We start from the raw sequence: 14,877 nt of genomic DNA, 5'->3' as shown, positions 1-14,877 counted from the left end.
AAAACCCCAAAACATAATCTTAGAACGCCAACTCAATAACCTTAGATCTGATCTTAGATCCTTATTAATTGCTGACCATGACAAATATCTTAAAAATAAAATGGTCACCTTAAAGTGGGTGTTTTTATTGGAGTGCCCCCTTATGAGCCCTTTTACACTGGGGCGGTGGGGGCGTTAGCGGCAAAGCACCTTTAGCGCTATACCACTGTTATAGCGGTGCATTTAAACCCCCCAAAAGGGGTTAGAGGGGCTAGAAGCGCCAGGTTAGTGCTGTGGCGCCCATTCATTTCAATGGGCAGAAGCAGTGTATAGACTGCCCCAAAGATGCTGCTTGCTGGACTTTTTTTTCCCATCCTGCAAGCGCACCGCCCCAGTGTGAAAGCACTCCAGTTTTAATACCTGGGAGCCGATTTAGAGGTGCTATTTTTACTGCAAAAACGCCTGAAAAGCGCCCCAGTGTGAAAGGGGTTTAACCCACAATTGTACTGCATCAGGTTGGCTCTCCTGGGCAATTTGCCATTATTGTACGTCGACCGGGTTAAGAGCTCTAGGGGGTGTGCACGGTACGACGCTGGAGCCGATGCACATGCCCGACAGTTACAATGTCTGCTGGCCACCTGCGATCATTCCTCAGACACAGAACAGAGATCTGTCAATGTAAGCAGACAGATCTCCATTCTGTCAGGGGAGAAGAGACCAATCTGCTGTTCCAAGTGATTAGGAACAGCGATCTCTCTCCTTCTCCAGTCACTACACTCCCCCCCACAGTTAGAAACACCACCCAGGGAACATTTAACCCCTTCCCTGCCAGTGACATTTATACAGTAATCAGTGGCTATTTTTAGCTCTGATCGTTGTATAAATGTCAATGGTCCCAAAAAAGTGTCCGATTTGTCCGCTGCAGTCCCGCTATAATTTGCTGATCACCATTACTAGTAAAAAAAAAAAAGTTCCATAAATCTATTCCTTATTTTGTAGACACTATGGCCCGGATTCAGAAGCGAGTTACGGCGGCGTATCTCCAGATACGCCGCCGTAATTTCAAATGTGCGCCGTCGCATCTTTACGCCGATTCACAAAGAGAGATACGCCTGAAAACAGGGCTTCAGCCGTCCGACGTAACTTGCCTACGCCGGCGTATCGTGGGCGCATAGTTACGCTGGACGCATTTGGCGTTCCCATTAAAAATATGCAAATGAGTAAGATACGCCGATTCACGACCGTACTTGCGACCGGCGTATCAATATACGTCGTTTACGTAAGGCGTATGACCGGCGTAAAGTTACCCCTGCTATATGAGGCGCAGCCAATGTTAAGTATGGATGTCGGAACAGCGTCGAATTTTACGTGGTTTACGTCGTTTGCGTAGTTCGTACGTGAATGGGGCTGGGCGTAGTTTCCGTTCACGTAGAAAGCATTGAGTATTTGCGACGTGATTCTGCGCATGCGCACTGGGATACGTCCACGGGCGGCGCATTCGCCGTTCGTTCGGCCCCTCATTTGCATGGGGTCACGGTTCATTTGAATAAAACACGCCCACTGCCAACCTACTTTGAATTACGTGGGCTTACGCCGGCCCATATACGCTAGGCCTGCCGTAACTTAGGACGCAAGTTGTTTCTGAATACGGTACCTGCCTCTCTAAGTTACGGCGGCGTAGTATATATGAGATACGCTACGCCCGCCCAAACTTACGCGATTCTTTCTGAATTTGTTGCTCTTTGTTTATAGTGCAAAAAATTAAAACCACAGAGGTGATCAAATACCACCAAAAGAAAGCTATATTTGTGGGGGGGGGGGGGGGGGGAGGACATAAATTTTATTTAGGTACAGCGTCGAACAACCGCGCAATTGTCAGTTAAAAATCCTTCCCGGTCCCTAAGTGGTTAAAGTGGGTGTCCCCATCAGAGTTCCCCCTTAAATCAGGTGTCCCCTCAGAGTTCTCCCGTAAATCGGGTGTCCCCATGAGAGTTCTCCCTTAAATCGGATGTCCCCATCAGAGTTTCCCCTTAAATCGGGTGTCCCCATCAGACTTCTCCTTTAAATCAGGTGTCCCCATCAGACTTCTCCCTTAAATCAGGTGTCCCCATCAGAGTTCTCCCTTAAATCGGATGTCCCCATCAGAGTTTCCCCTTAAATCGGGTGTCCCCATCAGACTTCTCCCTTAAATCTGGTGTCCCCTTCAGAGTTCTCCCTTAAATCAGGTGTCTCCATCAGAGTTCTCCCTTAAATCAGGTGTCCCCATCAGAGTTTTCCCTTAAATCAGGTGTCCCCATCAGAGTTTTCCCTTAAATCAGGTGTCCCCATCAAACTTCTCCCTTGAATTAGGTGTCCCCATCAGACTTCTCCCTTAAATCAGGTGTCCCCATCAGAGTTCTCCCTTAAATCGGGTGTCCCCATCAGAGTTTTCCCTTAAATCGGGTGTCCCCATCAGAGTTTTCCCTTAAATCGGGTGTCCCCATCTGAGTTCCTCCTTAAATCAGGTGTGCCCATCAGAGTTCTCTATTAAATCAGGTGTGCCCATCAGAGTTCTCTATTAAATCAGGTGTGACCATCAGAGTTCTCCCTTAAATCGGGTGTCCCCATCAGAGTTCTCCCTTAAATAGGGTGTCCCCTTCAGAGTTCTCCCTTAAATCAGGTGTCTCCATCAGAGTTCTCCCTTAAATCGGGTGTCCCCGTCAGAGTTTTCCCTTAAATCAGGTGTCCCTATCAAACTTCTCCCTTAAATCAGGTGTCCCCATCAGACTTCTCCCTTAAATCAGGTGTCCCCATCAGAGTTTTCCCTTAAATCGGGTGTCCCCATCAGAGTTTTCCCTTAAATCGGGTGTCCCCATCAGAGTTCCTCCTTAAATCAGGTGTGCCCATCAGAGTTCTCTATTAAATCAGCTGTTCTTTTAGAGTTCTCCCTTAAATTGTGTGTCTCCATCAGAGTTCTCCCTTAAATCGGGTGTCCCATGAGAGTTCCTCCTTAAATCAGGTTTGCCCATCAGAGTTCTCCCTTAAATCAGGTGTCCCCATCAGAGTTCTCCATTAAATCGGGTGTCCCTTTAGAGTTCTCCCTTAAATCGGTTGTCCCCATGAGAGTTCTCTCTTAAATCGGGTGTCCCCATCAGAGTTCTCCCTTAAATCGGGTGTCCCCATCAGACTTCTCCTTTAAATCAGGTGTCCCCATCAGACTTCTCCCTTAAATCAGGTGTCCTCATCAGACTGCTCCCTTAAATCAGGTGTCCCCATCAGACTTCTCCCTTAAATCGGGTGTCTCCATCAGAGTTCTCCCTTAAATCAGGTGTCCCCATCAGAGTTTTCCCTTAAATCAGGTGTCCCCATCAGAGTTTTCCCTTAAATCAGGTGTCCCCATCAGAGTTTTCCCTTAAATCAGGTGTCCCCATCAGAGTTTTCCCTTAAATCGGGTGTCCCCATCAGAGTTCTCCCTTAAATCGGGTGTCCCCATCAGAGTTTTCCCTTAAATCGGGTGTCCCCATCAGAGTTCCTCCTTAAATAAGGTGTCCCCATCAGAGTTCTCCCTTAAATCAGGTGTCCCCATCAGACTTCTCCCTTAAATCGGGTGTCCCCATCAGAGTTCTCCCTTAAATCGGGTGTCCCCATCGGAATGTCATACAATCATTTCCGGGAATTCACCTCCTCCATCACAGAACACGTCCGTCCTCTCTCGGCTCTCCCCTCCTGTGATGAAAGTAGTAAATAAAGGCCAATCGTCATCGAGGAGACGGGCGCGCGCAGGTTGAACATCTGGCCCGGCTCTGCGCCGCTCTGCAGTGTTGACATTGGGTTGCTAGGTAACAGCTAGGTACAGCCGGCTTCTGTAGTTTGTCAGAACAGAACTTGAAATTGGTGAGGGGGCCGCATGTACAAGGCAGCCGAGCTGCTCCTATTCAATGTACTGCATGGTCGGGGTGGGGACTAGAGTTCAGCAGAGAGCGAAGGGGAGAAACTAGCGTCTGTAACCATGACAACACCTTGGGGGGCGTCTCTGACACGACTCCACCCGAGATGTCTATTGGTATCTTTTTCCAAACAGCGGGGTCAGTAAATCCCTGTCGTCCCCTATCTCTCTTAATCCACTAGTTAGAATCTCCGCCCTCTTACCGGCCCTAGGTGTTCCTTTAGGAAGACATCAAGATGGGCGTGACGGAGAATAGGCGAATCGTGCAGCTCCTCTAGGCAACGTGTCAGCTACCTCGGCGTGGACCAGGTGAGTTACCAACGCCTCCTTCTAAGGTATTTGATAATGAGCTAGTATGCTATGCATACTAGCTCATTATGCCTTTTGCCTTACAGGGGTTAACTTCCTGGATTTACACAGACACACAGAGGCACATCTCCAGCTCTGCAGCTCTCATTGGCCCTCTTATGACCCCACCCTCCCGGAAAACTCTCACAAGGGTGAGAGAGAGAGAGCTGTGCATGATATCATTAGCCTAGGCTTTTTATCAGAAAAGAAACGGGCTGTATAAGGTATTAAAAAAAAAATACTATCCAAAGTTAAAACAACAAAGGCAGACGATTTAATAGATGGAAAGATGAAAAAATGACTTTAAAAGGAACAGTCTTTCTAAACAATCTTGTTGTTTTTTTTGTCCATGAAAATAAAGTTATTGAAAATAAATCTGTATCCTGATTGGCCGGGGCACTCCTGGAACGCAGGCTGTGTTGTCGCTTCTCAGTGACGAGTCAGGAAGCGACTTCCACTGAAAATGTTCAGGAAACCGAACCGCAACCTTCGGGTCCGGAGAGCGGAGTCCAGCGGGGATGATAAGGAGGAAGAAGAAGGGGACCGGAGCAAGGTGGAAAGGCAGAGGAGGCCCGGCGGACGGGGACTAAGTTGTGGAACTAAGAAAAGGAAAGATGAGGAGGAGGAGGCGGCAGCTATAGAGAAGGGGGACACCGGGGACCCAGCGGAGACCTCCTCCGGGACTGCCGGCCTGCTCAGCTTCACCGAGGAGAGAGAGGGTGAGAGAATCGGGGCTTCTCGTGTTATATATATTGCACTTCCAGTGCGTTGTATGTTCTATCGCATCCCCTGCACCCCAGTGTATTCTATGACACTCAGCATGTTATGTGGTATCCCCTGTATCAGTAGTGTTACATGGCACCACCCCCCCGTGTTATATGGCATTGCCTTGCACCCCCCCGGTTATATGGCATTGCCTTGCACCCCCCCGGTTATATGGCATTGCCTTGCACCCCCCCGTGTTATATGGCATTGCCTTGCACACCCCACCCCCCATGTTATATGGCATTGCCTTGCACACCCCACCCCCCGTGTTATATGGCATTGCCTTGCACACCCCACCCCCGTGTTATATGGCATTGCCTTGCACCCCCCCCCCGTGTCATATGGCATTGCCTTGCACCCCCCCCCCCGTGTTATATGGCACTGCCTTGCACCCCCCGTGTTATATGGCACTGCCTTGCACCCCCTCCGTGTTATATGGCACTGCCTTGCACCCCCCCCCCCGTGTTATATGACATTGCCTTGCCACCCCCCCCCCGTGTTATATGACATTGCCTTGCCACCCCCCCCCCCGTGTTATATGGCACTGGCTTGCACCCCCCCCGTGTTATATGGCACTGTCTTGCACCCCCCCCGTGTTATATGGCACTGCCTTGCATCCCCCCCGTGTTATATGGCACTGCGTTGCACCCCCCCCCCCCCCGTGTTATATGGCACTGCCTTGCACCCCCCCCCCCCGTGTTATATGGCACTGCCTTGCACCCCCCCCCCGTGTTATATGGCACTGCCTTGCACCCCCCGTGTTATATGGCACTGCCTTGCCCCCCCCCCCCCGTGTTATATGGCATTGCCTTGCACCCCCCGTGTGTTACGTGGCATTGCGCCACCCCTTGGCTGTTGTTCTGCATCCCCTACACACCCCAGTGTTATGCGGTGCATCCCATGCACTCCCCGGTGTACTATGGGGCATACCCTTGTCCCCCCTCAGATTGTTATGTTACATTGTATCCCCAGCATGCTAAATGGCATCCCATGCACCTCTAATTTGTTCCCCTACATCCACCCCAGCATGTCATGTGACATCCCTTGCATGTTACGTGGCTTCCTCTGCATCCACAGCATGTTGCATGACATTCCTTGCTGCCCTGACGTGTTATGTAGCATCCCTTGCACCCTGTTATGAGGCATCCCATGCACTCCCTGGTGTGTTACTGTTATATGGCAGCCCCCTCACCCTCAGATTGTTAGGTTATTTTGCATCTCCTGTATCCCCAGCATGCTACATGGCATCCCCTGCACCCTTCAGTGTGTTATCTTGCACCCCAGTGTATTTTATGACATCCTCTGCACTCCCAGCATGTTATGTGGGGTCCCCTGCATCCACAGTGTTGCATGGCATTCCAGTGCGTTACATGGCATCTCCTGCACCCCACCCAGTGTGCTCTGACCTCCCCTGTCCCCATAGCAGAGGGATATGCAATTAGCGGACCTCCAGCTGTTGCAAAACTACAAGTCCCATCATACCTCTGCATCTGGGTGTCATGCTTGTGGCTGTCAGAGTCTTGCTATGCTTCATGGGACTTGTAGTTCTGCAACACTTGGCGGTCCGCTAATTGCGTATCCCTGCCCAGCATGTTAAATGCTATTGCTTGCACCCCCAGTGTGTTATATATTGCACCCCCTGCACATTGGTGGCACCCTTGCATCCACAGCATGTTTTATGACATCACCTGCACCACCAGCATGTTGTGTGACATTCTCTGCACCCTCTCCCCCCCCCCCCCAGGGTTATGCAGCATCCCATGCACCCTCTCCCCTCATTGTGTTACATGGTATCCCCTTCACCCGCAGCGTGTTACACTTTATTGCATCCCTAGCACCCCCAGCATGTTCTATGTTATATTGCATCTCCAGCTTATTATATGCCATCCCCTGCGCCTTCACAACAGGTTACATGTTATAATGTGTATGGCATCCCCTGCACCTCTCCAACTTGTAACGTCACATGACAACCCCTGCACCTCCAGTTTGTATTATGACAAACCCTTCAATATTTCCAATATTCTTATTATTGTATTTTACTCCAGGTGAAGAGATGACCTTTAAGATCAAGAAGCCGAGTGTAAACGCAGTGGTGTTTAACGTTCAGAAAAGACCAGAAAATGTTAAAGTGGCCAGCAGATCTCCAGATGGTGGTAGGTGTGAACTTCATTGTCAAAAAATTGGAAAACAAGCGGGGAACGACCTCCCAACGTTTTGATAACGTAGCACAGTTTGTGGAGGTACCCCGTCCACATGGACAAACTGGTCTTTTTTGCTTGACACTGTCAGTAGTTTGAGTTCCATATTTTATGCTCTGTTGTGAAATTCATTGTACAAGAAATGATGAAAGATGATCTACCAATATATCGGAGCACCTGTCTCAAACCTGGCCTATTAACCACTTCAGCCCACTTCCTGACCAGGCCATTTTTTGGGATACGGCACTGCGTCGCTTTAACGGTCAATTGCGTGGCGTGCGACGCTGTACCCAAATAACATCGTTATCCTTTTATTCCCACAAATATAATTTTTTCTTTGGTGGCATTTTGATCACCTCTGCGATTTTTATTTTTTGTGTTCTAAACAAAAGACTGACAATTAATAAAAACAATATTTTTTACTTTCTGCTATAAGGCCGGGTTCACACCTATGCGAATTGAGTGCGGCTTAAACCGCATCCAATACGCAGAACATTTCTAAATACATTGTTTTCAATGAGGCTGGTTCACATATGTGAGATGCATTCGCACTGCTCATTGCCGAAAAAACGTGTGCGTATTTTAGGCATTGCGGTGCCGCTCAGGTGCGAATTCAGGCCCATTATCTTCTATGGGTACGCAGCTGATTCACAGATGTGTTCATTTCTCTTCAGGATTTCTCTCATTCAGCTCAATACACTTCCCCCCCTCTCCCAGGTCTCCAAATTCGCAGCTAAAACGCAGTGGATCTGCTGAACAGTTCTCTTATCTCTCTGCATAGATAAGAGAGCTGAAATTCGCAACGCACTAGTGTGAATCCGGCCTGATACATAGCCAAAAAAAATCAGGGCTGTGGAGTCGGAGGAAATTTTGGGTACCTGGAGTCGGAGGAAATTTTGGGTACCTGGAGTCGGAGGAAATTTTGGGTACCTGGAGTCGGAGTCAGCAAACAGTGCTCCAACTCCGACTCCTACTAAATTTAGATTGTCAAAACATTTAGGAGTCAAAACATTTATCTACCAACTCCACAGCCCTGAAAAAAATATATATAAAAACGAATTTATTCATAAATTTTGTGCAATATGTGTTCTACAACATATTTTTGGTAAAAAAATAAATCGCAATACGCATATGTTGATTGGTTTGTGCAAAAGTAATCACGTCTACAAAATAGGGAATAGATTTATGGCATTTTGATTTTTTTTTTTACTAGTAATGAAGGCGATCTGTGATTTTTATTTTTTATTTTTTTTGCAGGACTGCGACATTGTGGCAGACATATCTGACCCCAAGTGACACTTTTTGGGTACCAGTGACATTAATACAGGGATCAGTGCTAAAAAATGCACTGATCCCTGTATATATGACACTGGCAGGGAAGGGGTTAACAATAGTGGTGATCAAGGGGTTAAGTGTGTCCTAGGGAGGTGCTTTTCTAACTGAATGGGAGACAGATGCACTGCAGGAAAGCTGAGATCAGCTTTGCTGAAACACTAGATCTCGTTTTCCCTCACTGACAGATCAGCGGTGTGCCTTGTTTACATCAGCACACCGCTGATCCGTGTCTCCACTGAACGATCGGCAGGTCACGGCCACCGGATCCGCTGATTGGCTCCCGCTGTGTCCAATCACAGCACGCGCGCCCCCGAAACCACGTGCACAAAATCGTACACCTGAATAATCATAACCTCCTATTACTTCTGTATTGAACTCTATTGTAATTGTACTGACCCTCTTTATATTGTAAAGCGCTGCATAAACTGTTGGCACTATATAAATCTTGTATTATAATAATAGCAATTCATATTTAAGATTCACAAGGCAGCAGCAATTCAGAACAGGAGAACAGTGAATCTGAAGACCTGGAATGTTTTAAGGAAGAGTCCTCAGGATCTGCAAGCACTAGTACATCTTCATCTTCTTCTCCATCTCAACCATCGCGGGCAGGTCTGTAGCTAATTTCACCGGTGTAATTGCATGTGTATAGGGATGCAAAACTTCATGTAGATGTGTCTAAAATGTCACACCTGTCCAGCCAAAATATTTAATATTTTTTTTTTGCTGTGTGTGTGTGTGAGAGAAAATGTAATTACAGTAAAACCTTGGATTGCGAGCATAATTCATTCCGGAAGCATGCTTGTAATCCAAAGCACTTGTATATCAAAGCAAATTTTTCCATAAGAAATAATGGAAACTCAAATGATTCATTCCACAACCATTTATTCATAAGTCATTCAGTTTATAGTCCATATAAAAACATTATAGCAATGTGATAGGTTGTGTAACCCCAAGGTGATTAGAAGCAAAATCCAGCAGGAGCTACAGAGTATATAAAAGAGAAGAGATGCACCTCTAAGTGTAGCAATATGGTTACATTTAATGAAGGTACAACATTTAACAACTCACATGGTTAATGATTAAAAGTGGCGCATCCGGGGTAAATCGATCCACATAGACCATCTTCCTCACCGCCGGCTCTCTCCGCTGTCAGTCTGCAATCGTGATCGGGAAGACTACCCTGCAGTAGAGCAATCTGAAAGCGAGGCTTGAACCGCTCGTGGAAGAGACGACATCGATGGTGGTGAGGAGGATGGTCTATGTGGACAGCTTTACCCCGGATCCCTGCATACTTGGATGTGCCTGTTTTAATCATCAACCATGTGAGTTTCTATATGTTGTACCTTCATTAAATGTAACCATATTGCTACACTTAGAGGCGCCTCTCTTCTATTTTATTCTCGGTTGTGACATGACGCTACTCTTATATCAAGACATCGCTTGTTTATCATGTCAAGATTTATAATAAAATGTTGCTTGTCTTGCAAAATGCTTTCAAACCAAGTTACTCTCAAACCAAGGTTTTACTGTAAATGTATCCACCTGCAAGTTTAAAACTGAACTACAGGAATCCAGCCACAAAATATGTTGGCTTTATACGAGGTATGTCTAATGAGGTGCATGCCACCTCCTGGACTTATCTCTGGTATTTAGACCCCTTTCACACTGAAGGCAGTCTTCAGTCATGTTAGCGCTAGAAATAGTGCCTGTAAAGCACGTGAAAACTGCCTCCCAAGTGTGAAAGCCCAAGTGCTTTCACACTGGGGCGGTGCGCTTGTGGGACGGGGAAAAAATTCCTGCAAGCAGTACCTCCTTTTTTTTTTTTTTTTTTTTTGGAGCGCTGTATACAGCGTTTCCAAACTGCCCCTGCCTATTTGGAATGCATGGGCAGCGCTGCCGAAGCTCCCTAAAAGGCACTTCAGCAACACAGGTTTTTTCAACCCCTCCTTCGGCCGCTAGCGGCAGGTAAAAGTGCCCCGCTAGCAGACGAAAGCGCCACTAATATGACGGTAAAATGCCACTAAAACTAGCAATGCTTTACCGCAGATGCGCCCGCTGTGTGAAAGTAACCTTACAGCTGATATGTTTACGAAGTACTGGGAGTACAGCTATTGAGAGTTGCTATCTTCTCATATAGCGGCATCTTTGCCCGCTCCTCCCCCTCTGCTGGTCATTCACAGAAGGCTTTGCTTTTTGTGAATGGGTTCACATAATACAACGCACTCTGCGATTGAGCAGGAAAAAGGGAGGGGCCGGCACAGCAGCTGCATGTGACTCTGCAGCTGCTAGAGCTGTTACCAGAAGTTCCAGCGTTGGATCGCTACAAGTATGCTCCTGGTGCTCAGTATAAATATAAACTGTACATTAAAGATATGTGTACAGGAGGTGGCATAGTAATCCAGCACATTTTACAAAGTGACTGATTTCCTGGAGTTCAGCTTTAAATATCTGAGTCTGTCTTTACATTAGATTCTGTTATTGGACGAACAGGGCTCAGAATGGGACATTGAAAGGTGGTCCTGTGAGCTAGTCAACAGATATGTTATGGAAGGAGACTGAATAATATTGGGAGCCATTCTAAGCACAGCAAATACTCAGGAAGGGACATTATAACTACCTTGAACCTCTGCCAGAGCTAGATTTGACACATGGAACGCTATTCTGGGGACATGCTAAGCCCATGGGATTTTCTACCAGAGATGTTTAGAGCACTGATTGAGGGATATAATAAACAGACAGAGAACTCTACCAGGGACATGCTGAGCCCCTATTCAATCACATGGGACCCACCTCTAGGGACATGCTGAGTGCATGGGACCCAGTAAACCCTGAGCCTCTATTCAAGGGACATGCTGAGCACACGGGGCTCACTTCCAGGGACATCCTGATCACATTGGACCTTCCAGGAACTTGCTGAGCTCAAGGTACCCACTTTCATTGACTTGCTAAGTATACAGGACAGTTTGAGCTATCAGGGACATTGTGTTTAAACAGAACATTCTGATCATTGGGCATTGCCATTATGACAGTGTGCTTTTGTAGTGACTAGTGAAATCTTCCATGTTTCCACACATAGATGTGGCCTGCTGTTTTATGACAATCCAACATCCTTTCACACTGCCATAACTGGACTAAATTAGGACACAATTTATACATTTGTGGTGTCCAATAAACATTTCACACATTTACTAATATTGAATATACTGTATATGCCTAACAGAAGTTCATTTTTTTATAGTTTAGACATGGCTTGAAATCTTTATGCAATATCTGTTCAGCGCAGGTGAAATCCCAGACGCCAATAAAATCCGGGCAGCTCGCAGACAGCGAAAACTGGCGCGGACTAAAGGAGCTTTCATATCGTTACATGTGTCTCATGAAGTCTCAGATTCTAGCCAGTCCGAAAGTGACAATGAGCTGGATGATCATGAGAGGAGGATCAAGTTTGCTCCTGGGGTGAAATCTTTAAATGAGCAGATGGCTGAAGAAATGGGTAAGATTCCTGCTGCATGTACCATAAACAAGTAATCACAGTTCTCTATTAATGTAGAGCTAAAAGCATTTTATATCGAGTACGGAAGGGTTAATAACCCCTGTAAGGTTTTGTTTTTGCCATCTTTTTCCTATTTGGAATATTTACCTCCACTTCCTGTCCCATAGCCAAAACAGGAAGTGAGAAGAAATCCCTACAAATTCAAGGAATCTGTTAGAGTCCCCCAGGTCACCAGAACTAGTGTCTCCATTGGAAGATTTTACCTCTATTACTTTTCTGGGGACAACACAAAATTTGGGATTTTCTTTTACTTTCGCTTTTAATGATAACGGTAAACAGTACAAATACAGATGGTAAATCTACCTAATAGGGGCACAGACAGTAATAAAAACTGATAGGTGTTCTAGTACCTCTCCACTCTATCCAAACAAAATTTTGTCTTTTGTTATACTTTAAAGCGGGGATTCACCCGAAACAAATTTTTTTTTTAACATTACATTCAGGCGAGTTATGATAATGACATTAGGCGTTTTTTTTTTTTTTTTAAATCCTTGCCGTACATACCGTTTTATATATATTTTTATATATATTTATATATATATATATATATATATATATATATATATTAAATATTCACAGCGGCTTCCGGGTATAATCTGCGGGACTGGGCATTCCTAATTGATTGACATGCTTCCGACCGGTGCATACAGCACGTCACGAGTTGCCGAAAGATGCCGAACGTCGGTGCGCAGGCGCCGTATAGAGCCGACTCGCAGTCCAGCTTCTTTCGGCAACTCGTGACGCGCTGTATGCGCCGGTCAGAAGCATGTCAATCAACTAGGAACGCTCAGTCCCGCAGATTATACCCGGAAGCCGCTGTGAACATACTATATATATATATATATATATATATATATATATATATATATATATATATATATATATATATATATATATATATATATATTATGTACAGCAAGGATTTAAAAAAAAAAAACAGCCTAATGTCATTATCATAACTCGCCTGAATGTAATGTTAAAACATTTTTTTTGGGTGAACCCCCGCTTTAAGTGCAAAATAAGCTACTGGAATTCAACTGTTGTCCAATGCCAAATAGACGGTTTGTTTAGAGTTAGGGGGGCTAAAGCAGTAAACTTCTAAAGCATTGTTAGCCAAAGCTTTTTGTTTTTTCGGCTAGGGGATAGATAAGACCCTTGTTAGGCCCCTTTCACATGGGGCGGTCTCCGTCGGCTCAGGGGGTGAATCTGTCTGCTGAGCAGGCAGATGACGGGTCCATATTCGCTCCACTTATGTAGACACAGCCCGTTTTCCTTTATTGGCAGTCAGATGTAAAATGTAAATCCAAGAGATTTTCCTTCCCATGCGATAGGCATGGCAGGTAGTAAAAGGAGATCTCTGCAAAGTTAGAAAATATCCCCTTTTCGATGATTGTCACCTCTTGACCACTTTAAAAACTTTGGATTTCCCCCTCACTTTTTGTACCAGGGACAAAGGGCTCCAGGACCAATAGTGTGGCTGAATCTTCCCAGTGGGGATACAGTAGGGGCATCAATTTAAATTGGAATTTAAATACATTTTCCATGTTTAGTGGGAATTTGAAAAACAAATACATATCCCATAAGTTCAGCTGTTTAACCAACATATCCTGTTTGTGTCTGGGGTACTGGTGCTTAGCAGTGCTGTTTGACATTTTCTTTTAGGTGTTGTAGTTCTGGTACAGGAACCTATAAAAAGTGAAGATATTTAAAATTACTGAAGTCTTTTTGCCAAACAAAACCCAGTATTGTATATGTATACATGATAGAACATTTTATTTAAAAATAGTAAAACAAATCCTAAAACATACAAAAAAAAAAAAACCCTACTCATACCTGATAAGAACTGATTCCTTTTCAAATTGTTCACTTATTGGTTATATTGCAGTAGTAGCTAATTGCTGATCCACTTTAAAACCAGTGTACTGTATCAGCCAGGTTATCTCCTTATTAAAGGGGTTGTAAACCTTGGTGTTTTTTCACCTTAATGCATCAAGGTGAAAAAACACCTTGTACTCTCCGGCGCCCCTGTTTTACTTACCTGAACCCCGAACGTCAGTGGGCACGATCCCACACCGCTTTCCAAACCGCTTGTTGGCTCTTCATTGGTTAGATTGATAGCAGTGCAGCCATTGGCTCCCGCTGTTGTCAGTCAAAGCAATGACGTGGCGCCCTGGGGGGTGGGGCCGAGTCATACACTCGGTGGCTATGGCCACCAACTGTATCACACGGGAGAGCGCCCGCAAGGTAACCCCCTCGGGAGACGGCTTCCCAGAGGGGATTAGCTCTTGCGGGGAGGAGCTGCGAGAGCCGCCGTGGGACCCCAGAAGAAGATTTTCGGGGCCACTCTGTGCAGAACGAACTGCACAGTGGAGGTAAGTATGATATGTATGTTTAAAAAAAAATAAAAAAAGATCCTTTATCACTTTTTAAGTATTGGAAGACTCACAGTTGTGTAAACATTTCTGATCCTTCAAAGCCTTTTCTGTACAAGGTGATTCCTGGCCATCCTATTGCTCATAGAAAATATTTGTTTGCTGCAATGCCTGAAGTCGGTAATGCTTATTACCTGATTTGTTGCAGGGGAAGATACCAATCCATGTTTCTCTGTATGGTTGGAAACAGAATGGGGGAATGCTGATTAGTCTGGAATGATGTACACCTCCATCAAATTCTCTGCAGCTATTACCTTTTGTACCACCACCCCTCCCTTTTAGAATGTAATCACTACGAGCAGGGCCCTCCTGTACCTTTTGTATTGTGTTGTCCCCCCT

At 45.7% G+C, this 14,877-nt stretch overlaps 1 protein-coding gene across 1 annotated transcript in view; it reads left to right on the top strand.

Moving 5' to 3' along the window:
* Positions 1 to 4,628: 4,628 nt before the first annotated feature.
* Positions 4,629 to 14,877, top strand: part of GCFC2 (GC-rich sequence DNA-binding factor 2) — a 50,202-nt gene continuing 39,953 nt past the window's right edge. Inside the window, exons 1-4 of the mRNA XM_040348505.1 lie at positions 4,629 to 4,971; positions 7,063 to 7,170; positions 9,028 to 9,162; positions 11,837 to 12,046. Of these exons, the coding sequence (XP_040204439.1) occupies positions 4,716 to 4,971; positions 7,063 to 7,170; positions 9,028 to 9,162; positions 11,837 to 12,046 (709 nt within the window). The 5' untranslated portion in view covers positions 4,629 to 4,715. The remainder of the gene's footprint in view (positions 4,972 to 7,062; positions 7,171 to 9,027; positions 9,163 to 11,836; positions 12,047 to 14,877) is intronic.

This window comes from Rana temporaria, chromosome 4, assembly GCF_905171775.1.
Source record: "Rana temporaria chromosome 4, aRanTem1.1, whole genome shotgun sequence".
Lineage (NCBI taxonomy): Eukaryota > Metazoa > Chordata > Amphibia > Anura > Ranidae > Rana > Rana temporaria.
This window is presented reverse-complemented; position numbering and strand designations above follow the sequence as displayed.